The sequence below is a fragment of the Eptatretus burgeri genome, chromosome 14 (genome assembly GCF_056783735.1).
Source record: "Eptatretus burgeri isolate ZD-2024b chromosome 14, Ebu_testis_v1, whole genome shotgun sequence".
Lineage (NCBI taxonomy): Eukaryota > Metazoa > Chordata > Myxini > Myxiniformes > Myxinidae > Eptatretus > Eptatretus burgeri.
Window position 1 is genome coordinate 67,521,996 of NC_140974.1, and position 27,103 is coordinate 67,549,098.

Consider the following 27,103-nt stretch of genomic DNA (forward strand, 5'->3'; position numbering starts at 1 on the left):
CACTAAAGGTGGCGCTATATCTGGCACACACACACACACATACACACACGTAAGCAGTACATTTACATATATGCATCTGTTCCGTTATAGATAAAGATATGCACCATTGTCTCTCTGCTCAACAGTCTTTCCGACTTCCTGGCTTGTTGTTTTCTCTCTGTGATTATAATTAAATTCAAAAGAATACGTTTAATGAACTATTGTCATCCTTATTTTTCAAACAATAGCATTACAATGAAATAGCCTTATTGTAATCCAAAAACAAGTTGGTCTGGTCACCTGTGAGCACGTGCCAACGTGTTCGCTTTGTGTGTGCTACCGTCTCACATAAAGGGAAATGTTTCCCATATGCACATCACACGGAGAGAAGCTGTACCACACAAACTTAGTTCATTGAAAGCAGCATGAGCTTACTAAATACTTCAACATCATTATGGGATGGAACATTACCAGCAGGTGATCACTACTTGAGGCTCATGCCTTGTCTCGGTTCAGTATCCGGATGAAGTCCAATATACATCCCTGTCATCATTGGCTTGTGTTGTCACGTTGAATCGGTGCATGTGTATTGTTCTTTAGTCTGAATGAAACAGCACTGCCCAAGACGGTGTCAAAAACCATTGCACACACCTCTTATCCGAGCTTATGTGCAATGGTTTTATCCACCTACGGTTATGGTCATTGGTACAGTACTACCCCCTCTGTTTGTGTTGTGACATTGTTGCTTAATAAAATGGTGGAAGGTGGAAGCAAAGTACAGTGTAGCTGTTTGCGACAGGTTATGCTTTTATATGACCGTTGTGCAGTTTAATGTACGATGGTGACATGTATAGGTAATTTGTTTTTCACTTGATTAAAAGAAAGAATCATCTTCAGAAGAAAAATAATCTAACGTTTCACTAATGATGATGGTGATATTTCTGAAGGAATTTCCAGAGTAAGCTATCATTAAAGTGGATTAAACATCTTACTAAAATATACAATTTAGTGTCTGTCTGTCTTTTTGACCACGATACATTCGGTCGTTACTTATCCAATCTCAACCAAACTTGACAGGAGGACTAAGGGTCATACGACGGAGCTGGTTGCATCATTTCTGGGGTGACTTGTGTGCTGCTAGTGGAGGGCACTCAGTATAATTAGAGCATGAATTTATAGTTGGGCAAGGTTACTCTCACACAATGGCATATTCTTTTCAAAAGGCACTTTGGGAGCTTTAACATACAAAAGCAAATGCTACCCGTATATGGATGAAGTCTCATAGACCCCTCGGATGGACGCCATACTCATCGATGCCCAAGTTATGAAGCACTAAGGTGGCAGTTTACAGTCAGGTCAGAAATCGAACCAAGACGAAACGGCAGTCATGCTACCGAGTAGCCACCCTGTCAGCCCGAACCAAAATTGAAGATGAGAAAAGTCTCGATGGAACAGGAATGTTTTAAGCTCAAACTAGCATATGGAAAGGGAAGGTTTTCAAGAAATGAATTTGCACAAAGCTAAAGAGTTCCAAAGTTGTGGGGCTTACTATAAAAAGGCCTAATTATCAATGTTTGTTTTATTTATTTTCGTTGCTGGTGTTGTGAGAAGGTATGGATTATCTGAGCATATTAAACAAGAGGATGACAACCAGAGATCGGTTCATTCAATTATCTATAAGTAGGATCTTCGGAGTGATGATTAAACTTTAAAATCAACAGAGTATATACAGTATGTATGTGTGTATATATATATATACACACACACACACACACACACACACACACACACACACACACACACACACACACACACACACACACACACACACACACACACACACACACACACACACACACACACACACACACATACACACACACACACACACACACACACACACAGACACACACACACACACACACACACACACACACACACACACACACACACACACACACACACACACACACACACACACACACACTATGGCAGCCGAGTAATTTGATACAAAATAAGAGATAATCTGTAGAATTCTTTCCCTTAGTTTTTGACTTTTGCACCATTTGACTTTCTCTTGGTCATCTTGCATTGTTTGCTTGTGCTTATAATGCAGCCTCTACTTCTTCACGACGAGGAGTGATGCTGAGCTGCAGCACGTGCTTTCCATTCATGTACTTCGTGAAATTCTCATTCATTACCTCCGTCCCCGAAGGTGGACGGAGGTTATGTATTCACCCATGTCTGTCTGTCTGGCTGTCTGTCTGTCTGTCTGTCTCTGTCTGTAAGCAGGATATCTCAAAGGGTTATTGATGGATTTGGACGAAACTAGCTCAATAGATTGGGTTTGTGACAAGGAAGAATTGATTCCATTTTGGGTGAAGAACCGGAAACTATATTATGGATGGATTCGGACGAAACTTGGTGGATGAGTTGGGTAGGTGATGAGAACAAGCCGATTCGATTTTGGTTAAAGTCCAAATCCAGATCCGGCCTATCAGTGGGATACAAAACATAAACTGTTCAGTCTGGTGTAAGTATGCACTCTACCGAGTGCCCATCTAGTTATTGGGTGTTTTCCTTTTGCTATGTCACAATCTAGCCTTTGGTATATGTTGTCATGTAAAAATAAACTGGAATTGGAATGTAAGACCTGTCCTTCACTGCCGGGAATACCAATCTCTGTGTAAATTTTTTATTTTTTTAAATGGTTATTGTTAATGGGACATGCAAGCACACCAACACTGAGCTCCTTTTATATATTAGCTTAATAAAATTTCACTTTCATCCTTTAAAATTCGAGCGAATTAATTATATTGAAATATGAGCTACTTTTCTGTATCCTTTTCTCACCTGTGTTGCAAATCGAGCAAAAGGCGGTGTATAATCAGAAATGCTGTTTGATAGGCCTGTCTGCCTCATCTTACTCAACTATATCATATTGTATGAAACCAACCCATCTATCCTCACCTTATCCAACTATATCATACTGTTTTAAACCGGCCAAGCTATCCTCATCTCACTCAACTACATTACCGGTCAAAAGTTTTAGAACACCCCCATTTTTCCAGTTTTTACTGAAATTTCAGCAGTTTTTTGTTTCAATGCACTCTGAAATGAAATCATAGAACAAATAAACAATTGCAGATAAAAAAATAAATCATGAAATCGTTTTGTTGAACAAAATTTCATCTACATTTTTGAATCATCAAAGTAGCCACTTTTTGCAGATATAGACCATGGGCCACCGTAGACCCCCATCCCCCCCCCCCCTTGGGGATTTTTGTGGACTCTGTTTTTCAGATAGCCTGATTCATGCCCTAGCACAATGCGGTTGTCTGCAAAAAAATCGGTGGTGGGTGTGGTCGTGACACACCCCACAGTAACCCCACCCCCCATTCTGAAATAAGGAATTTGGTCTCCATAAATATCTTCGCTATCCCTTAGGTTAGGACGCTGAAATTTCTCATACTTTACCATTCGATCAAGTCTTAACTGAAAATCTCAAAATTAAATGCAAGATGGCCGCTTTAGTGACGTCACAGTGACGTCATTTCCGAAAAAGTCATTTTCAGGCTGTTTTTAGACCTAATTTTGGAATTTGTCATTTGTGGATGTTTTTTCTTTAAAACTTGTGCATAATTTCTGTTCACTAGCTCACTGCCATCATACATGTAGTATTCACAGATTGTTGAATTGATGTTGATGTTTATTGATTTCTGTATTTCAGTTTAGATGAGACTTTTCAATGGCCGACAAGAAGAAAACAGATGAAAAACCCTTGAAATTAAAGGCCAGCTCATGGTCTAAAGCCAAACGTTCGCATGAAGGCTTTCCCTGTATTATACACTATGTGAAACACACCTCAGATAAAAAAGTTAGACCACTTTCAGATGTTAGTTTCTCGAAGATAGAAGAAACAGTGGAACTGCGACAGAAGAGAGGTAATACCAGTGAAAGGCTTGATGATATTTGTATGGAGTTACCAAAAACTTTCTACAGAAACATGCACGGAGCGCACAGATGGTGTTATACAAATTTCACGAACACGTCCCGCTTCCTCAAAAGAAAGGGTCCTGCTGAAGACGATGAAGTACCATGTAGCGCCAAGAGACGCAGATCCTCAGAATTGGCTGCAATATTATTTCCTGCGAACAAATGTCTCTTCTGCGACAGATCACGTAAAAAGGTACAGGAGAATAAAAAGAGGCTTGTGAAGTGTGTTACAAGTAGCGCAGAAGAGTCAATCAAAGCAGCCGCTGAGAAAATGAAAGATGCCAATATATTGGCGAAAGTACAAGATGTTGATTTAATCACCCATGAGGCACACTACCATCCGTCGTGTCGTAAGCATTATACACGCACAGTTAATCGGCATGAAAAAACTGATGTAGACACTTCTGTCATGGAACAACAGAATGCTAATGCAGCTGCATTTGAGCATGTCTGCCAATATGTTGAGAACAGCATTATCCATGGGGCTAACGTTGAAAGAGTTACAATGCTCAAGGACCAATATTTGCAGTTTATGTTGAGCAATATCCCCGAATTTTACAATGTCAATTACAAAACTGACAAGATAAAAGCAAAGTTGACGAAGAAATTTGGAAGCAAAGTACAGTTTTGGCAACCTAATTACAGGAGTGAACTTGTGTATTCGACGGAAGTTCCAAAAGGTCAGGCCATCGAGTCTGCATTTGAGGTTGCTGCATCCGACCTGAAATGCCTTGAAGAAGCAACACTACTCCTAAGAAGACTTATTCTTGGCTCCAAAGAAGAATCCACAGAGATGCCTTGGCCACCTTCACCGAGCTTCTTTGTGGAATTATCTACCCACCTACTCAATTGCAAGATTTTCTCTCCTGGGTGATTACTGGAAAGAAATTTGCAGATGCCTCGACGAAAAGAAGCAGATTGGTTGATTCCTTTGCTGAAGATATTTGCCAAGCTTTGACAAGAGGGCAATGGACAATGCCCAAACACCTTCTTCTGGGTATGAAACTAAGGCATTTGACTGGTAGTGCTGAAATAGTCACTCTATTGAATCGATATTGACACTGTGTTTCCTACTCTCGTTTGCTGGAACTGGAAACGGCCATGTGTAAGAGCATAGTGGAGAGAGAAGGCGTTATTCCACCTTCAATTCAGCCAGTCAGAAATGTTGTTTGTCATGTATGCTGGGACAATTTTGACCTGAACGAAGAAACACCTTCGGGTACTGGCACAACACACACGGCCCATGGGATAATGATCCAGGAGGTTCTTGTAGATGCTTGCAGCAACCCCTCTTGCATTCAAGTTCCCGTTCTCAAGAACAAGCAGCGCTCAGTGGTTTACAATCCTCAAGAGATAGAGCCGTGTTTTGTCAATACCACGACTGAACCATCCCTTGTAGTATCCATCAGTGATGCCCCACAAACAGACACAGAAACTTGGGCCCAATGGTCTGATACAGTGTGGGTATTTTGCAGGGCACTGCTGCAGAATGTGACCCAGATGGTACCTGGATGGGCTGGTTGGGTAAACATGACAGCGAAGAGCAAAGATGACAAGGATGTGTTATCCACAGTTGACTACATGGCTCCCGTGAATGCCCCAGTTACTGAGAATGCCACTGTCCAACACCTCCTGAAACTTTCCCAGGCAGCATCCAGAGAAGTGGGCCAGCACTACACAATCGTGACGTTTGATCTGGCGATGGCAAAAAAAACATATGCTCTTGTATGGCAGAATAACCGTTTGTTTGAAGACGTAATTGTCAGGATGAGTGTTTTTCACACTACCTGTGCATATCTTGGTGTTCTTGGAAAACGGCTTCAGTCCAGTGGCTTTGAGGAAATAGTAGTGGAAGCTGGAATCTGCACCAGTGGGTCCATTAACAAAGTGATGTGTGGTAAACATTACAACAGAGCATTGTGAGTTCACAGGCTAACACTTGAAGCCTTAGAGCGTCTGCTGTTGAGGGCTTTCGAGACATCAGAGGGGCAGATTATTGGAGACGAAACAAGAGGCCTCCTGCAACGCTTATCACTCATTCCAAGTAAGGAGAATCTATCGGAAACTCTGGCTAACAATAGCTGCACACGGCTGCTGATGCTCTACAACAGTTTCAAGGAAAAGGTTCGCAAGGGAGAAATGGGGAAAACCGCTCAGTTTTGGTTGGGTTATATGGATGAAGTATGGTTGGTCTTGATGTTTCTCAGAGCAACCAAAGAGAACAATTTGGATCTTCATCTGTAGTGTCTGCAAAACCTGTGTCGCATATTTTTCAGCTATGACCGACCAAATTATGCAAGATATACAATGGTATACATGCTGACTCTCCTAAACCTCCCCAGTTCCCATCCTGGAGCTCAAGAGCTTTTGCGGTTAAATGGATTCAGTGTGAACAGATCCGAGGTACAGTCATCGAGAAATGCATTTGATCTTACCATTGAACAAACCATCAATCGACATGCAAAATCTCACGGGGGAATTATTGGATTCAGCAGAATCTATTCTGCTTACTACAGATGGTGTATGACAAGACACTCACGGGCAGGTTATGTCCAAGCCACCATGGAACTGACAGGAATGGAGAGTCAAGGATGTTGAACACAAGCATATAAGGACCTCAGAAATACTCCGCAGTGAAACCAATGTTCGCAAGGTTGTTGATGCCATCACAAGCTTCATTAACCCTTTCGATGTCGAGGATAAAGGTGTCCTCTATTGTCTGTCATCATGAGTACCAGCTCCACCCAAAGTTGAGCAGGATCTTCTATCAGCAGACAATCGTGGGAAGATATTACACGAACCATTTGTAAAAGAAAGGCTAATCAAGAAAGAAAAGAGTTTCCACGAACCAATCAAGAAACAGAAACTCAAAACATTTGTGTCACGAGCAAAGTCAGTTAAAGTTACAGGGACAGACAAAAAAACTAAGGATGTTGTTGCACAACGGAATAAGCCTGGTGTTGGCGCAGTGGTTAGGGCAGCGGCTTGGGATCCAAAAGGTCCTGAGTTGAAGTCCCGTTGGGCCACTGAATTAATACACCAGGGGGTTGACTCAGCCTGTCATCCTTCCGATGTCGGCGAAATGAGTACCAGTATACTGGGCCGGTGTATACCCCGGTTAAAATAGGTGTACCATATCCCTGTGTCGTAAGAGGCGACCAGGGTTGCGTCAGGAAGGGCATCCGGCATAAAACATGTGCCAAATCCCTATGCGGATCATACTGATGATCCGCTGTGGCGACCCCTAACGGGAGCAGCCGAAAGAAGAAGAAGAAGTTGTTGCACAACGGAATGTGTTTGGCCAATTGATATTGCTGGCTCTTAAATACAGCATAAGCATGGAAAAGGTCCTCAGTTATCCATTGGGGCCCATTCCATGGGCTCTCGCAACAGCTTCAGGGTCCCCAACGAAAACAGACAAGGCCAAGCTAATGCATACCCTGGAAGGACATGCTAACTCGTCACAGCGACTGACCAACGAAAGCATGAGTTACATAATCGATGGAAATGCCCAACTACAGACACAAGTTTCCATCCCAGAAACATTTGGTGAGCTGGCTGAAAGTTTGTTCGCACAACTTCCTAAAGTACGACGGATGGACTTCGTGACTGATACTTACAGAGACATGTCGATCAAAGAAGCAGAGAGAGAACGCAGAGGAGCATCGTCAACGTACTTAATCAAGAGTCCGCTTACGAAGTTCCCACGTGACTGGAAGAAGTTTCTGCGTAACTCAAAGAATAAAACACAACTTACCAAACTGCTTCTGCTGGAATGGAAAACGCCAAAGTACTCTGCAAAACTGGTCGAAAGAAGAATCCTGTTTGTCTGTGGGAGAGACTGCACATCCATCACAAGCTCAGATGGTAAAACTACTGAATCAGAAGATGTGGAGGAGCTACATTCGACTCAAGAGGAAGCAGACACAAGGATGATTCTGCACTGCCTACATGTGGCTTCACATTCCTCATCTAAGTCCACAATTGTAATTAGATCACCAGACACAGATGTATTCTTGTTGCTGCTGAAATTTGCGCAAGATATTCAACAGCGAGTGTTATTTGACACAGGAGTTGGCAACACACGACGGATGATTGACGTTCATCGTGTAATCGCAGAAGCTGGAAAAGATATCTGTTCAGCACTACCGGCGTTGCATGAATTTTCTGGGTGCGACACGAGTTCATTCGTACGAAAGGGGAAGCTGCTTCCTTTGAAGACTCTTAAAGATCATCCAGATTTCTTGGCTACGTTCCTCTCATTAGGAAGTTCACCTGATGTGAGTGATACTCTTTATCAGACGTTAGAGCACTTCACATGTTTGTTGTACAGGAAGAAGTCAACATCAACTGATATCAACAAGCTACGTACCGAGCAGTTCTTGGAGAGGTTCAAGCCAAAATCTGGATCATTGTTGACCAGTTACAATGGAGTTGACTTGAGCATACTACCTCCATGCCGGGCATCACTGCGGATGCATGTACAGAGGGCTAATTACCAAGTACTGGTCTGGTGCAGGGCAAACCAGGCTATGCCAGATGTACCAACGCCAAATGGGCACGGTTGGTGTATAGTAGATGGCGAATTGGATTTCCAGTGGACGGAGGGAGATTTGATGCCGAAAGAGCTTGTGGATTTGTACGATGAACCGGAAGATGAAGATGAAGAGGAAGAGGACCTTCTAGAAGTTGAGAGTTTTGAAGATACAGAGGAATAATTTTCCATGTTTGCCTTCGTGCTCGTCCGTTATTATAGAGCCAGTACATTGGAACTTATAGAGAACACTGCCACGAGTTTCACCACATGAACCGTTGTTAGTTGTTCGACTCTACTGTACCATTTGCAAATATACCAATGTCACAAGTTTAAACTTGTTCTTGATAGCTTTCGAGAACCTGGACAACATATATATTGGTGGATTTATTGTTTATCAAGATATGCTTCAATAATCCTTGATGTTTGTCCACTGATGCTGAGATTTGCTAATTGGAAACGAATATTGGCACATGCAAAATAAAACGTATCATTTCAATTTGATTTCAGTTCAATTTATAGCGATGGTTAATTGATATTCATATCCGTGTGATAATGAGAGCATCTGAATTAATTCTGCTTGGTAATAATCAACATGTCGGAGATGATTGGAGAAAAATGCTCAAAAATATCATTTTCTGTTATGACGTCACTGTGACGTCATTGATCTTTGGGTCAATTAAATTTTCTTCATGTTTTTATAAAGAACAGCTTTTCTAAATACAGCAAGGTGAAATTCAGCAGGATTCACTCAAAAGTACACAAGAAAATAGCAAAATCTCACCCCCACCCCCCATTCCTAAATTTATCAAAATTGCGTCAGCAAGGTACAGTTAACATCGCCTATACTTTTATTCCACCAAAATTCTGCTTGCAGACAAGCAGGTTTCAAAAAGACATATAACAGGCGATTCAAAAATGATAGTCTGCAAAAATCCCCAGGGGGCGGGGGGGGGGATGGTTTCGACTATTGGTCCATGGTCTAATATAACAGCTGAACATACTCGTGAAATTCTTTCCACAATGGAAATCAAATATTGTTCGGAAAGTTCTTTCCAACACTGTTGCAGAAGTTCCCACAAATGTATTGCACTTGCAGGTTGCTTTGCTTTCACCCTTCTGTCCAGTTCATCCCAAACCAGCTTGATGGGGTTTAAGTCTGTAGACTGTGCTGGCCATTCCATGATTTGAAGCCTAATGTCTTGTTCTTTACTTTTAATGTAGTTCTGACATTGCCTGGTGGTATGCTTTGGGTCATTATCTTGCTGTAGGAGGAACCCCTGACCAACTAGGCATAGACCAGAGGGCAGTGTGACCACTCCTTGGCTTTTTCACAAGATCTTGGCTATTCGTTGTTCACCTTGGCGTCTTGGTTTTCTATAGGTTTTCTTGGCGTATCGGTTTTCTATTATCATTGCTTTTCCGAAACCTTGTGAATTCTTGGCTTTTTTCATTGGCTCACCTTGGCATTTATGAAAATGAGGAGTGGTCACACTGCCAGAGGGCATGGCGCTATAAAAGTGTATCATGGCACTACAAAATGCTGTGGTAGCCCTCTTGGTTCAGGGTGCCAGTCACTCTGTGCAAGTCGCCGACTCTGGATCCAGCAAAAGAGCCCCAGATCATCACGCTTCCTCCTCCATGCTTGACAGTTGGTGTCACACACTGAGGAACCATCCTTTCGCCTACTCGACGGCGTACAAAAACCCTGCGTGATGAACCGAAGATTTCAAATTTTGATTCATCGGTCCATAAGACCTTCTTCCAGTTTTTCAGTCATCCACTGGCGGTGCTTCATGGCCCAGGCAAGCTTCTTCTTCTTATTTTGCCATCTCAGCAATGGCTTTCTTATTGCCACTCGACCTGTCAAACCTGCAACTCGAAATCTTCTCTTCACAGTTGAAACTGAGACTTCTTTACTTCGACCAGTGTTAAGCTGTGTTTGAAGCTGCTGTCCTGTGATCCGCCTGTCACGCAAGCTGTTAACTCTCAGAAACTTGTCTTCTGATTGTGTTGTGGCTTTGGGTCTGCTAAACCTCTTCCTGTCAGGAGTTTCCTCCAGTTTCCAAGTGCCTTTTGATGGTGTTGGAAACTGTACTCACTGACACCTTGGCTTGTTTTGCAATTTCTCTGAAGGAAAGACCTTCACTTTTAAGGGTTATATTGGTCTGTCTGTCTTCATTTGTTAATTGTCTTTTTCTCACCATTATGATAGCAATATACTACTTCCTGCAGTGCAATATTGTCCAAATAATGCTTCAGAGGGTGTAGCAACACATTGTTCCAACACTGCTTTTTGACAGACAGAGGGTTTGTAACTCATCAACAAAAGTTAGGACACCTGTAGGAATTGTTTGCATCAATTTTCAAGGCTTAATTTACTTCCATTGCTGCAGAACAGCTCCAGTTCCTAACCCATTACTTGTTCCCTGAAAAGGGCCTTTTTAACAACTCTGAAATATACATTATTCTTCAGTTTTTGGAAACCTAAACTTTTTTTTAACCTTTGGCAGTTTACCGCTTAGCTTTGTACCATTTCAGGTTATTCACTGGACTTGAACTGCTTAAATTTCAGTAAAAACTGGAAAAGTGGGGGTGTTCTAAAACTTTTAATCGGTGGAGTAGATCCTACTGTTTGAAACTGGCCCATCTTACCTCACCTAACTCAACTATATCATACTGTTTGAAACTGCCTATCTATCCTCACCTTCCTCAACTACATCATACTGTTTGAAACGGCCTATCTATCCTCATCTGACTCAACTACATCATACTGTTTGAAACGGCCTATCTATCCTCATCTGACTCAACTGTATCATACCGTTTAACACCGGCCGATCTATCCTCATCTTACTCAACTGTATCATACTGTTTAACACCGGCCGATCTATCCTCATCTTACTCAACTGTATCATACTGTTTAAAACCGGCCTATCTATCCTCATCTGACTCAACTGTATCATACCGTTTGAAACTGGCCCATCTATCCTCATCTGACTCAACTGTATCATACTGTTTAAAACTGCCTATCTATCCTCACCTTCCTCAACTACATCATACTGTCTGAATCCAGCCCACCTATCCTCACCTTACACAACTATATCATACTGTCTGAATCCGGCCCACCTATCCTCACCTTACTCAACTATATCATACTGTGTGAAAGTGGCCTATCTGTCCTCACGTTACTCAACTATATCATACTGTCTGAATCCGGCCCATCTATCCTCACCTTACTCAACTATATCATACTGTCTGAATCCGGCCCACCTATCCTCACCTTACTCAACTATATCATACTGTGTGAAAGTGGCCTATCTGTCCTCACCTTACACAACTATATCATACTGTCTGAATCCGGCCCACCTATCCTCACCTTACTCAACTATATCATACTGTGTGAAAGTGGCCTATCTGTCCTCACGTTACTCAACTATATCATACTGTCTGAATCCGGCCCATCTATCCTCACCTTACTCAACTATATCATACTGTCTGAATCCGGCCCACCTATCCTCACCTTACTCAACTATATCATACTGTGTGAAAGTGGCCTATCTGTCCTCACCTTACACAACTATATCATACTGTCTGAATCCGGCCCATCTATCCTCATCTGACTCAACTGTATCATACCGTTTGAAACTGGCCGATCTATCCTCATCTTACTCAACTATATCATACTGTGCGAAAGCAGCCTATCTGTCCTCACGTTACTCAACTGTATCATACTGTCTGAATCCGGCCCACCTATCCTCACCTTACACAACTATATCATACTGTCTGAATCCAGCCAATTTAGCCTCACCTTACTCAACTATATCATACTGTGTGAAAGCGGTCTATCTATACTCACCTTAATGATGCCATACTGTTTGAAAGCGGCCCATCTATCCTCACCTTACTCAACTATATCATACTGTGTGAAAGCGGCCCATCTATCCTCACCTTACTTAATGATGCCATACTGTTTGAAAGCGGCCCATCTATCCTCACCTTACTTAACTATGTCATAATGTTTGCATATTGGCTTGATTAGTGGTATCCCCTTCAGGACAGTTGTTGATGGACGGACGGACACAGGCAAGCACGCCGAGACCGAGCTCCATATATATTTATATATTTGATGAATTAATTACTTAATTTAATTAAGATTGTAGACTTCCCATTTTGTTGTGTATTGTTGTTCAACCTGTTTGTCTCAATTGAACGTGTGTGTGTGTGTGTGTGTGTGTGTGTGTGTGTGTGTGTGTGTGTGTGTGTGTGTGTGTGTGTGTGTGTGTGTGTGTGTGTGTGTGTGTGTGTGTGTGTGTGTGTGGCACTAATGCCTCTCACACAAAAAACATAGTCCCTCTCTTTTAATTCCTCTCACAAGCTAAAATAAATAGGTAGGAAAATACCATTTTTTTGAGTAGACATTATGTAACTTCCAAATTTGATGGTCATTCCGGCAAGTCTGGAGTAAATTCTAGTCATGTGTTCAATCACATTATGTACATGACTTCTCTGACATTCGAACGACACTGAAAGACAACTCCATCTTAATGTTTACTGTTCACATGGCAATGCTTATCTCATTAAGATTTAAATCCTAATTTCTCAGCTACACGTGCTCACCAATGAAATAAATCTGGAAAACAGCAACAAAGCCAAACCAATAACTCACTGTAACATTGAGTGGACTATGTACATACACTGTCATTGTCACAAGGGAAAAACAGACCCTTGAATATTGCAGACTGCAGCAACAGTGAATACAGTAAATCTGCTCGCTACTGAATAGTCAGAAAGTTGAGATTGATTATAATCAATCTTTGATTATAATCAACAATAATTATTGTCCGTATCAGTCAAGAAGTTGAATAGTTTTTCTTCATCCTGACCATCAAATCTCACACTCTCACTCTGTTTCTCCGAAAGGACCGTTTTGGGTAACCTTCCCATCTACTTTCTTAACATTCCTCTTGAAGATCAGCCATTCAAACGTTTGCGCCTTACCATCAGCGATGATCTTTCTTTGGTAAACCACATATCTAAGTTGGCTCCCAAAGCCCGTCGCTAACTGGGCGTCCTCCATTATGCAAAGTCTAATCTTGGCACGCCTCAATTTTATATAGTTGCGAGGCCTTGATCCACAGCTTGATGGAGTAGTGCTGTCACCACTGGGTTGGCACCCCTGACTGACACCTTGCTAATCTTGACACTGTGGAAACCAAGGCCACAGGCCGGTGGTCTCTCTGCCTTCTACTACCTCTTTTCTGCTCTTGATCTCTCTTCCCTTTCCATGCTCTGTTGCTTCCAGGTTTCTGCAGGGTGCATGCTGTCTGCCAGTAACCTCCTTCTGGTGAAACTTCCAAAATCCAGAATCGCTGTCACCTACACCCACTCATTCCTCTCTTTTCCTGCCTGTGGAACCAACTTCCTCAGTCTGTTCAATCTCATTCGTCCTTCCAGGGCTTCATGACAGCTGTTCACCACAATCTCAATTCATGCCCCATCCATAACCAGGATCATTTCTACCCCTGTTAACCCTCTGCCAGCCCCCCTCATTCCAAGTTTCCTGTTTTTCCTTCCACGTCTGTGATTGAGACTATTTGGCTGTATCCATCTTGTTCGCCCCCTGTATCCTCCCCTAGCCCTCATTCCTCCCCACATCCCTTATTTACCCCATTCTCCCTCTATTTTGACTCAACCCCATTGTTGGTGCATTCCATGCCCCTCTCCCAAACCCTCTTTTTCTACTGTTTTTTTTTTCTGTTACATCCTGATCCATTCGGTGTTCTAGCTCCTCCATGAACCTCGACACTATTTACAATAACAACCATCTGCATCTAGTGGGGCAGATAACAGCAATTTTTGAGAGGAATCGTACAAATGATGATACACGCATCAAATTTGGCACATTTGTTCTCCAGGGAATTCTAATCAAATCTGCCTGATTGGCTATTTGAAAATCCAAATTTTGAAAAATTTGAAAAAAGTAAAAAACTTCAAAAAAGTTAAGATCACGAATCAATGTTGGATGCTGGCTGAGATTGGTGAATGTTTCAGAAACATCATCAAAGACATTCCAATCTGCCATGCAGTTTTCTTCCCTTTACCGCGAAAGGCAGACACGACGTCACATCCAGTGAACGCATGGAAGTATGGGATCCCTCAAGTTTTCTCAGGCCCGATTGCAGAAACTACCTCATGGACTGGAATCCATCGCGCCTTGGCTCCTTGGCCAAAGGCAATCCACATGTTCTCAAGACCTATTTCCTGTAAGGATGGCAGTACAGATATTGCTATGACTAGTACATCCGTGTCATTAGCCTTAATGATAATGGACTTGCTACCATCCGTCGTTGCATCCCTGGCGTGTACAAATATTCGAGTGTCAGCTTCTTCATGACAACATGGAGACACAGCATCCAGTAACTTCCTTGTGTTGCTAATGGCATCTTCTCCTTTTGTGACAATGAGTGTGCTTGTAGTCTGTGCTTCACACATCTTTTCTGCAAGGAAGTGAAACAGCTCAGTCTTGTTGCTGTCATCTCGAAGAAAGCTTCTCCAGTTACTTGTGGTCTTACTGGTTCCTGTCACTCTTCTTCTGATTCCTTGCCCCCTTTTCGACCTTGCCTCGGACTTCAGACTTGACTTCTTGTACACACCAAACACTACGTCCACCCTCTCGTACCTGGCATCATAGGATTCCACTTTTGGGATGATATCTTCTTTAGCATAGTCATCAAATATTTTTGAAGTGCGTGGAGGTAGGGCATTGATAAGTGCTGAGCCATCCATGATGACTGCATTTCCCCTTGGTTCTCTGTCTGGGATGTTCACTTGCGCTTCAAGAATTTCAGCCAGCTGTGACTTCAAATTTTTTTGAAGTTTTTTTTTTTTTTCAAATTTTTCAAAATTTGGATTTTCAAATGGCCAATCGGGCAGATTTGATCAGAAAGCCCTGCAGAACAGAAATGCCAAATTTGATGCTTGTATCATAATTTGCACGATTTTTCTACTATCTACTACACTAATCTGCTGGATTGCCAACAGACATGAATTTTGGAAAACATGATTCCTCTCCCCTTGTCCACTAAAGTTGCATACCACGTTTTACATCATAGGCTTCTCGACTGAGACTATCCATGGATATACACAATAAAAATAAAGACCAATTACTGCGCCGTAGTCCCAAGAAGGAAGCCAGACATAACAAGATACACACACGCACACACACACACACACACACACACACACACACACACCCACACGCACACCCACACACGCACACACACACACACCGACACAGACGCAGACACAGACACAGACACAGGCACAGACACAGACACAGACACAGACACACACATCACAGATCCATACATATATATGTATATAAACACCACGCACAGTCACACACAGGCACACACACACACACACACACACACACGGTATATATATATATATACATATATATATATATATATATATATACATATATATATACATATATATATATATATATATATATATATATATATATATATATATATATATACATATATATATATATATATATATATATATATATATATATATATATATATACATATATATATATATATATATATATATATATATATATATATATATATATATATATATATATATATACAGGGTGTCCCTAAAAAAATGACATCATTTCGTAGTCGAATAACATGGCTAATTCTCGCTCAAATGATCTCAAATTTTAACAAAATGTGTAAAAACTAACCAAGTTGAATGTTTAATTTTTTCTTTTTTTTTCAGGGTAAAGAATGACGTTCACTAGAAATGAAAATGTATTTTGTGTGTTGGAATATGCTTGAACACAGTCAAACAAGAGTGTGCAGCATGCATTTTCGAGAAAATTCAATAAAAATGCACCAACTGGAAAACAGATTTTGACATGGCACAAAAAATTCAAAGAGGAAGGCTGTCTGTGCAGGGCAAAGGGATCTGGACGACCACCAGTACCGGAAGATATTGTCAATCATGTTTGGGAAACATTTGTGCGAAGCCCCAGAAAGTCTGTAAGAAAAGCATCTATGGAAACCCAGATTCCTCGTACGACACTTTGGCGTGTAGTAAGGAAACGCTTGCGAATGACACCCTATCAGCTGCAGCTCGTTCAAGCCTTAAACACGGATGACAGGGAAAGGCGCAAGCAATTCTGTGTCGCTATGCAAGAGAAACTTGAAGATGAAGAGTTCGAAAAGCGTCTTGTTTTCAGTGATGAGGCCACATTTCATACGAGTGGCAAAGTTAACAAGCATAATGTTTGCATTTGGGGGAAAGAAAATCCCCATGCCACAGTTAAGCACATGAAGGACTCGCCGAAAGTGAATGTGTTCTGCGCAATCTCCAAGAATCGTCTTTATGGACCGTTTTTCTTTGAGGGAAACGTGACCGGCAATGTTTATCTGCAAATGCTTCAGAACTGGTTATTTGATGAGCTCATTGCTAATGAGCATGAACACTTCACTTTTCAACAGGATGGGGCTCCACCTCACTGGAAGCTGACTGTGCGGACTTATCTCAATGAGAATCTCCCAGGAAGATGGATTGGGCGTGCCAGTGATAATGACAAGATGCTGTTGAAATGGCCACCACGTTCACCTGACTTGACACCTTGTGATTTTTTTTCGATATGGCTATGTGAAAGGACTGGTCTATATCCCCCCCCTCTTCCTCCAAGCCTCGAGAAACTTAAGCAGGGAAACACTGAGGCACTGGAGAATGTTACGCAAGACATGCTACAGCGTGTTTGGCAGGAGCTGGACCACCGACTTGACGTGTGTCGTGTCACAGGCGGTGCACATATTGAACATTTGTGAAGTTTTGAGAAAACGGTTATAAAATCTACATCCCTCTGAATCTCTTGTTCGAATTTTGATAAATAAATCTTTTATTGTTCAACATGAAGCCTATATAGTTTCGTTTGCCTGGGACATGTGGTTACTTAGATATTCACGTTTCAAATGATGTCATTTTTTTAGGGACACCCCATATTTCTATATATATATATATATATATATATATATATATATATATATATATATATATATATATATATATATATATATATATATATATGTAAACACCACACACAGGTCACACACACACACACACACACACACATTCACATATACATACATACATACATACATACATCATGCCTGGTGTTGGCTTAATGGTTAAGGTAGTGGGCTTGGGATCCTAGGGTCCTGAGTTCAAATCCCGCTCATCTGTTGAATTAACACCAGGTGGGGTTGACTCTGCCTGTCATCCTTCCGAGGTCGGAAAAATGAGTGCCAGCATGCTGGTATACTGTGTCGGAGTGGCGACCCGTCCAGGATTGTACCCAATAGCCAAGGAGACTGCTTTGGCGGCACCAACGCTCTGCACAGAGTATGGTCCTAATGGATGGATGGATACATACATCATACACACAAACACGGATATATTATGTACTGGTAAGTACGAACAAAAGTTATTTTATTTGAAGTTATAATCTTAAATGATAAGGAATTTACTAATTTCCCAACAGCCCGGATCATCAGCTGGGCACCGTTTATCATCAAGTTTTGATCCTTTCAGTCCAGAAGCTCAACAATCAGTGGATCCACAAGTGATTCATCATGTCAGTCTCCTAAATGATCTCCAGTCAGACCTGAAATGCTTACGAGCACAACCCTCCCCCCCCCCATTTTTCACAAATGTATTGGCCAGGGTCAAATTTATGCATACCAACTCGAATGGGTTTTGAATTTGTCCTCAGAAAGGTACAGCTCCGATTTCCATGTCATGGCTCACGGTTTGTTGCGAGATCTTATATTCGCTCACGTTGGCTACTTTTGCTTTCCATGTTCAAGTACGGTGGACAATCAATCCTTATGATATTTCTCTGAGATTTATGGACTTTTCGGGCTGCTAGATGGTTTGTCCCAGAACCTTTATCAGAAATACATAAAGAGGTGTTCAGCATAAGTATCGGCTTGTCCACCGAAGAACTGGCGAACATTGTCGACCTGTCCGGACAGAATTTTCACCTGTCCCGGACAATTGCGCAACTGTGAATGTCGAACCAAGATTATGCTCTCATAAACTTGCTTTTGCTTGACCTTTCCAATAAAAGCTTTACTACACTTATTCTTGCTTCTCTCTCTGAAATACACTGCCTGAATAATTAACTCAATTAAGCGTGAAATGTGTTTGTGTTGTTTTCCTGAACACCAAATAAGTCCTTCCTTCAAAAAGATGTCTTTCAAAAATGTTGATCCATGTTAATATCTCAAACCAAATTAACATGTTGGCTAATTTACTGCCATGTGATGTACTTGAATGTTGGTCTGTTTCTCACTGCTCTTGAACCTCTTTTTTTTTGTTGTAGGAAAGCCTGAGCAACCTCTCGGACCTGAGCTTATAAACCCTGATCCTCGTGGTCCATCCATTCGCCTTCGTCCTTCCAGCCGTGTCTTCACTCACGAAGTAATTATTTGGCTGTTTGCCTATGTTGTATATTTGCTAATCTCATCTCTGCATGACTGCTGTGTCTGTTTCACTGTCCATTTGCTATTCCTTCCTGTCATTATATTATTGGGATTTTGACTGCATTATGTTTATCGTTGCTTATGCGTAATGCCTTTGCATGTCTTCCTCTTTTAATTGCTCTATATATATTATTTTCCAGACACTCTTAAGTGTGTGTGTGTGTGTGTGTGTGTGTGTGTGTGTGTGTGTGTGTGTGTGTGTGTGTGTGTGTGTGCCACAGGTTTATGGCTATGATCAGAGCATGTCTCATAGACATTCCCCACCTCTACCCAGCACAGAGCGGCAGTCTTTATTCCCAATGGTACAAGGTGAGAGAACAGCCAGAGAGGCCAGAGTAGTTGAGGGGCCCCGGACTTTGGTTCTGTTTGCTTGAAAAGTGACAAACAGTATTCTCTGCATCAGGGCTTTATAGCATGAGATTTTAAAAAATGATGCCTGATTAATTATAGGGAAGCTTAAATGCCATTGACAAAATATAAGCAGTCACTTAAAGGTTTTTTTTCTACGAAATAAGCTCAGAGAGTGGGTGCCGTTGTCCGGCCATCCGTCCGTCCGTCCGTAAACATGTGACTAAAACATCTCACAAACTACGTAACCGATATGGACCAAATTTGTTATGATGCATCAGAACAGCAAGGTGTCATGGGTTTGTGCTCCCAATCCGGATGTGCTCATTTAAAGGTGGTGAAAGGTGGTTTGCCCCAAATATTGGTATTTAAATCAAAAATCTTCTTAAAAACCGGTAGCTGGATCCGAGACCAAATTTGGTACGATACATCAGAGCAGTAAGGTCTCATGGGGTTGTGCTCCCCCATTCCGATTCCGATCTGCCCCCTTAAGATGCTGAAAAAGGGGGGGGGGGTTTCACCTCAAATTCAGGTAATTTATTTTAAAATATTCTCAGAAACCGACAGCAAGATGCAGACCAAACTCTTCATGAAACATGAGGACCATGCCATGAACTTAAGTTGTGCTCCCCATGACCGTACCACTTCATGAAGAGGTGCCATGGCCCCTTCCGCCTAATCCTTCATTTTCACCCCACCTGTTGGGGAAATATCAGTCAGTCCCTCATGGGGCTATTTATTGATTATATAATCATTATAATCTTCCTTTCTTCTTGATCGCAAGCTTCCTTAGAGTCACTCTGTGGATCATATGGGGGTAGACCATGAAGCACATTGAGGATTCTTTGAGTAAAAGGTGCCCGACCGATTCCACAACGTGGCTCTAAGCAACTTACCTTCAAATTGTCATATTTTTGATGTCCCACTGAAATAAGTCTGCACTTTGATTGACTCTTTTACTTCCTAAATCAGTCGATTTTTACGTGTTATTCGGCAGTGGACATTAAACTGACTCTTGCACATAATGTATCATATATGTACTTAATTCCACACCTCAAAGATGTTGCAAACACATGGCAAAGCCTGAGGCTTTGAGTGATTTACTCATTTGTTTACTTCTTTTGATAGTAAAATGTTTACCTTCCTAATAACTGTTCAACATCATAGTAACCCCTTGTGTAAATGACATTATTATTTGTGAAGCAGCCTGACTGGTGACTTTGCATCCATCATCTTGTCCTTTTCACAAACACTTCAAGCTCCCTGACTGAGCTGCCCTGTCCTCAAATGCAATATGTTTAATATACTGTACCTGCATTATCTTTTTGCTTTGTTTTTCCATCTACTACAAGGCTAACTGAAAAGCACCTCAAAATGCAAAGCCCACCCACATCCACTTTGTACTCGATCTAAGCTTGATGGAAACAGCAGCAAAGAAAACATGTAAATTATATTAATTTGTTTTCAATATATGGTTGGTAATACAGAGGCGAATGGGGATAGTAAGGACATGAGTGGGGGGAGGAGGGAGGGGGGTGGTGAGGTCATTAAGGATGGTAAGTAAGTTGATGGGAAAATGGAATGTGTGGACATCACAGAAGAAGAGGTGCAGACTGCAGCATTGAAGAGGATGAAGAAGGGAAGGGCGTCGGGCATTGATAAGGTGCACACGGAGATGCTCGTTGCTGCGGGAGAAGTCTGAGTCAGTTGGATGAAGAGGCTGTTTAATGTTTGTGTGAGAGAGGGTTCTATTCTGGAGGATTGGAGGACAGGGCTAATTGTGCTGATATGGAAGAGGAGGGCGATGTTCAAGATTCAAGGAAGTACAGAGGCATTACAATACTAAGTCATGGAGAGAATTCTGCATGGGGGTATAAGGGAGATTCTGGAGATGGAGATCAGCGAAGAGAAACAAGGGTTGAGAAAGGGAAGGGGGGCAATGGATAAGATGTTCATGCTGAGACAGCTAGTGGATGAGAGTTTGGAAGTGCAAGGTGAAATGGCATTGGAATTTGTGGACTTGGAGAAGGCCTATGACACTGTGCATCAAGAGATGGTGATGGCGACGCTGAGATGGATGGGACAGAAGCAGAAGTTAGGGTGGCGGAAGGTCTGTACGAGGGAACGAAGGGATGAGTTTTGGTTGGTCCAAGGATGTCAGAGGAGTGCAGCATAGACATTGATTTGAGGCAGTGAAGCTCTCTCAGCTCACTCATGTTTATCATGGTGATAGAGCTGCTAAGCAAAAGGGTAAACATGAAAGGTATTCTGGAGAAGATGTATGTGCATGACCTGGCTGTTGTGTTTGAGAGTATGCAGGAGGTATTGGGAGAGTATGCAGGAGAAGTATGAACTGAAGATGAGTATGGAGAACACTGTGGAGATGTGGGTGCGGTATCAGAAAAAAGAAATGAATATCAGGTTTGACAGGAAGGTAATCGGACAGGGAGAGAGGTCTGAGTATCTGGGGGGAATAGTGAGTGGGGATAGTATGTCGGGGGCAGAGGTTCCATGGTGGGACCAGGTGGGTACGAATGCATGGAGGGAATGATGGCAGAGGGAACTAGAAAGTTGAATTTGACCTCGATGCATATTCCTCCACCCACGTGAGATGTCAACCCACTGTTAAGCCGCTGTCACACCTTGACGATTTAGCCAGCGTATGCCGACGTATGAAAAGTTTGTCTAAAACGCTGGCACACGTCGAATACATTATGGGTAAGTTTTGTATATGTTAAGAGCATGCTGGCATACGTCGTAGTGCGCCGAGCTCCTCGTAGTACACCGAGCTCGTCGACAAATTTTAACATGCTCAGAATTTTTCGACGTATGCCATCGTATGACTCACACGTTCCACATACGCTGGCCATAAGTTGTAGGCACGTTACGCGATCATTGACACACGTCGACACACGTTACTTGTAAGTTACTCATAAGTCGAAACACGTCGAGGTAATGTTTAGCGTACCCAAAACTTATTTCTAACCTATGAGTAACGTGTTGTACTCACATTATACGATCGTTGACACACATCGACACACGTTACTTGTAAGGTGCTCATAAGTCAAAACACGTCGCGGTAATGTTGTTTTTTTTATTCCTTGTCCAGGCTCGTGAGAGCTAACACACAATGCACATCAAGGGGGCATGAGACAAGAGAGGCGGGAGTGGGAGGGACAAAACAGTGGGGAACAGACACATTAGGAGATCTGTGGAAGGGAGAGGGATGGGATGGGGAACATGGGGAATAGAAGATGGACATGACAGGGACTTTCAGGAAGGAAAGCAGGGAATTTGAAGGAAGTGGGCTTGGATGGATTATCGGGGGTAGAAAAGAAAAAAGAAAAGATCTGGGAAAATAATTCCCAGAAAAGAAAAGATAAGAGGTGGTGGTGAACAGCTGTTATGAAAGCCTGGAGGGAAGAATGGGAAAGAATAGAGTGAGGGAGTTTATTCCAAAGGTGGGGAAAAAGAGGAATGAAAGATTGAAGGTGAGCAGTGATTCGTGATTTTAGTAGTTTTACCAGAAGGGGGTTGTTGGCAGACCTTGAGCGCTCTGTGGAAATGTGGTGGGGACAAATTGCAGAGAGAGCAGGGGGGGGGGCAAGGCTGGAGAGGAGTCGATAGAAGACAGAAAGACCACCGACCAACCTGCGGTGATTGAGTGAGAGGCCCAAAGACTCAGCCTCATTGCAGGAGATGCCGATGATCTGAAATGCCCTGGTTTCTACAGCGTGAATCTGAGAAAGGTGGGAGGCAGGAGCACCAGCCCAGAAGGGAGAGCAGTACTCAATCAGGCTATGGACAAAAGCTTTGTAAGTGGTCAGGAGCTCAGGAGGGCCGAGGAAGGACTTTGCACGACAGAGGATTCCCATTCGGTGACTGACTTTGGAGGCTAGGTTTGAAATGTGGCTTTCCCAAGAAAGGTCATGGCAGATAGTGAGACCCAGAAGCTTGAAAGAAAGGACTTCTTCCAGAGGATTGTTGAGAATGTGGATGGGTGGGTTTTCTAAACGGTCCTTTCGAAGAGACATAGTAAGAGTGTGAGATTTGTCCGGATTGAAAGACATGTTCCACTTGTTGGACCAGTTTGTGATTTTATCCAGATCTGCAGTGAGTGAAGAAGCTGCTGCTTGCCGGTCTGAGGGATGACCGATGGTACGGCAGAGGGTGGAGTCATCAGCAAAGAGATATAGAGGATTTTCCAGAGAGTTGGAGAGATCATTGATGAAAACCAGAAAAAGAACAGGGCCCAGAACGCTACCTTGAGGAACTCCAGCCTGGACGGGAAGAGGGGATGAAAGAACTCCATTTAGGGCCACACGTTGACTGCGACAGGAGAGGAAGTCTGCGAGCCATGAGTGGAGATGGCCTTGGATACCATGGGAAGAGAGTTTGGTGAGCAGGGCAGGGTGCCAGACTGTGTCAAAAGCATGTGATATGTCCAGGGATACGGCTCGGATTTCCTGTCTGGCATTGAGGACCTCTATCCATTGTTGGGAGAGCAGAAGCAGCATATCCAGGGTAGAGTGACCTGGTCTGAAACCAAATTGATGATCGGAAATCAAGCCATTGGAGAAGAGGAAGGATTTCATGTGATTCCATAACCTTGCTGATGATTGGGAGAAGGCTGATTGGTCTGTAGTTATAGGGATCTGTTTTTGCACCTTTTTATGCAGGGCAGTGATGTTTGCAGATTTCCAAGCAGATGGCAGATGACCTTGGGCAAATGAGAGGGTGAATAGAACAGAGAGAGGGTGAGCAAGAGCAGAAGAGCAGGTTTTGAGGACACGTGGGCTGATGCCATCTGGACCGGTTGCAGAATCTGAGTCGAGGTTTGACAGCAAGCTCTCCACCTTGTCAGGAGAAAAGGACACAGAGTCCAGGGACAGTTGGGTGCGACTGGGTAAAGTGTGTAGAGAAAGTGATGGTTTTTTGACACAAGATTTCGCTGCAAACACCGAGTTTAGGCATTCAGCCTTTTCACGTGCAGTATCAGCAGTGCGGCCATTTGAGGTAGGGGAGGGGATGGAGGGGGAACATACACCAGAAACAGATTTGATTAGACGCCACCAGGATTTTGAGGAGGGAGAGAGGTTTGAGAGTTAGGACTTGAGATTAGAAAGATGTTGTTTTCTGGCTCTCCTGAGGGTAGATACACACTTGTTCCGAGCTTTACGGAAGGAACTGAGATTGCCCTCAGTTGGGTTTGCTTTCCATGAGGCAAAGGTAAGTTGTTTCAGGACAACTGCCGCGCAAAAAGCTTCAGTAAACCAAGGGCGGGAGGAAGGATAGGACAACTGAACACGAGAGGGGATAAATCTGTGCATGAGGGAGAGCAAGTTTCTTTGAAAGAATTCCCAAGATGAGTTGATGTTGGAGAAAGTAGCGATAGGAGACCAGTCTGTAAGTTTGATGGCTGCATGGAGACCCTGCCAGTCGGCTTGAGTGAAATGCCAGACTCGACGGTGGTGAGGTGGTTTTCTGATAATAGCCAGAGAGATGTCCACTTTGACAAGGACGTGGTCAGAAGAACCGATTGGAGCGGAGGAAGAGCAGCAATCAGTGTTCCAGACGCCATGGTTTCTTTTTTCTTTTTTTTTCTTTGGCATGACGGTGATGTTGACACTTCGATTTCTAGTGCGGTTATAATATAATATAATTAATAGGCTGCCGCTCAACGATTTAAATCAGAACCGCACTCGAAATCGAAGTGTCAACATCACGGTCATGCCGAAGAAAAAAGAAAAAAAAAACATGGAATCTGGAACACTGACGGGTTCTCCTGTGTGAACCCCATTTTTATATACCAATTCCCCTAAACGCTGCCAATACGCCATTATACGGTAGCTGTAAGTTAGTAACACGTTCAGTAAGTTCTGTGGTTGTCCAGAAGACGTCAAATACGTCTACATACGTCAATATGCGTTGGAGATACGTTACACTTAGGTTCAAAGCACGTTACTCATAGGTTAGAAATAAGTTTCCGGTACGCTAAACATTACCTCGACGTGTTTCGACTTATGAGTAACTTACAAGTAATGTGTGTCGACGTGTGTCAACGATCGCATACCGTGCCTACAACTTATGGCCAGCGTATGCGGAACGTGTGCGTCATACGCTGGCATACGTCGAAAAATTTTCAGCATGCTTAAAATTTGGCGACGTGATCGGCGTACTACGACGTATGCCAGCATGCTTCAGCATGCTCTTAACGTATACAAAACTTACCCATAACGTATTTGACGTGTGCCAGCGTATTCGGCAAATTTTTCATACGTCGGCATACGCTGGCTAAAACGTCAAGGTGTGACAGCGGCTTGACACTTCGATGTCTCGTGCGGTTATGATTTGAATCGTCGAGCGGCAGCCTTTTAATAGGCTACGTCACGTGATCGTCAGTGATACGCTGCCGCGCGCTATGCATACGTTAGACTATTGTTGGGCATAGGTTGTGAACGCCTACAACACGCTAAGCATTCGTTGGTATGAGTTATCTATATGTTATCGAAACGTTCTGTGTACATTACTAATACGTTATGCATATGTCCAACTCGTTATGAATACGCTCAAAACTGGAAAAAAACATTAATAGTTCAGCGTACGCCAGCGTTTTACATACATTTTGATACGTTGCCATACGCTGGCTAAAACATCAAGGTGTGACAGCGGCTTTACATTTGATCTCAACGAAAGGTCACGAGAGACATAGACAGTTAAATGGAAGAGAGACAACACCAGATGCTTCTAACTCGAGTTATGGTTTGCAAAGTGATTTTCAAAGGGCACTTGACCTTTAACCCGTTCAAGCTACAATTGAATCAGTTCACCTTTGTATTACAGTCCATAAGTGTGTCAAGTGTGGTGGAAATCTCTTGAGTGGTTCATTAATTATTGCAGTAACACAAATTTTCAATTAAAGGGCTATGAGGGCTTAAATTTTCAATTAAAGGCTTAAAAATACCTGGTTGAAATCTCTTGAGTGGTTCATAAATTCAATTAACAAACCTTCGGACTTTGACCTTTTGAATCCGAAATTTAATCCGTTCATCTTTGCATTATCGTATATACCTGTGCAATGTTTGGTCAAAATCCCTTTTGCAATTCACAAGTTATCTTGGTAACTAAAATGTGCTACTTTCAGCTAAAGGTCACATGACCTTTGACCCTTTGAACCGAAAGTCGAATCATTTAGTACGTGCATCATAATACACCTTTGTATCAAGTTTGGTCATATAAAAGTCCTTTCAGTGGTTCACAAGTTATAGCGGCAATAATTAAAAATTGATAACGGATGGACGCATGGACGAACAGCCAGACAGACAACACGAAAACATAATGCCTTCAGAGTGGAGGCAGAGAAATATAAAGGAATTTGAAAGGGAAAGTTCTAGGGTCTTGTGCAATGCTGACCTACCTTTACGGTCTGGGGACTGTGGCATCGACAGACACAACAACAGTGGCTGCAAGTCTGGAGAATAATTGGGTCGGGAGGATTGCAGGAGTGAAGTGGGTGGATGAAAGGAGGATAGATGAACTGAGTGAGGAGATTGGTAAGCTTGAGCTTACCCATCAAGAAAGTAAGCTCGACGGGGAGATTGGTAAAAAAAAACCGGCTGAAGTACGTTGGTCACCTGGTGCAGATGGAGCAACAGATAATGGCATAGAG

At 42.6% G+C, this 27,103-nt stretch overlaps 1 protein-coding gene and 1 long non-coding RNA gene across 9 annotated transcripts in view; one reads left to right on the forward strand and one right to left on the reverse strand.

The window, feature by feature from the left end:
• Nucleotides 1-620, reverse strand: part of LOC147013517 (uncharacterized) — a 66,643-nt gene extending 66,023 nt beyond the window's left edge. The window contains exon 1 of the long non-coding RNA XR_015051347.1: nucleotides 451-620. This is a non-coding gene — a long non-coding RNA (uncharacterized LOC147013517). The remainder of the gene's footprint in view (nucleotides 1-450) is intronic.
• Nucleotides 1-27,103, forward strand: part of LOC147013515 (SH3 and multiple ankyrin repeat domains protein 3-like) — a 522,196-nt gene that overhangs the window by 388,487 nt on the left and 106,606 nt on the right. For all 8 annotated transcript variants that reach the window (XR_015051346.1, XR_015051345.1, XM_085855370.1 and 5 more), the window contains 2 exons: nucleotides 18,927-19,024; nucleotides 19,308-19,395. Coding sequence is in view for 6 of the 8 variants with exons in the window: in XM_085855370.1 (XP_085711496.1) it covers nucleotides 18,927-19,024; nucleotides 19,308-19,395 (186 nt within the window). In the remaining 2 variants the exon portion in view is untranslated. The remainder of the gene's footprint in view (nucleotides 1-18,926; nucleotides 19,025-19,307; nucleotides 19,396-27,103) is intronic.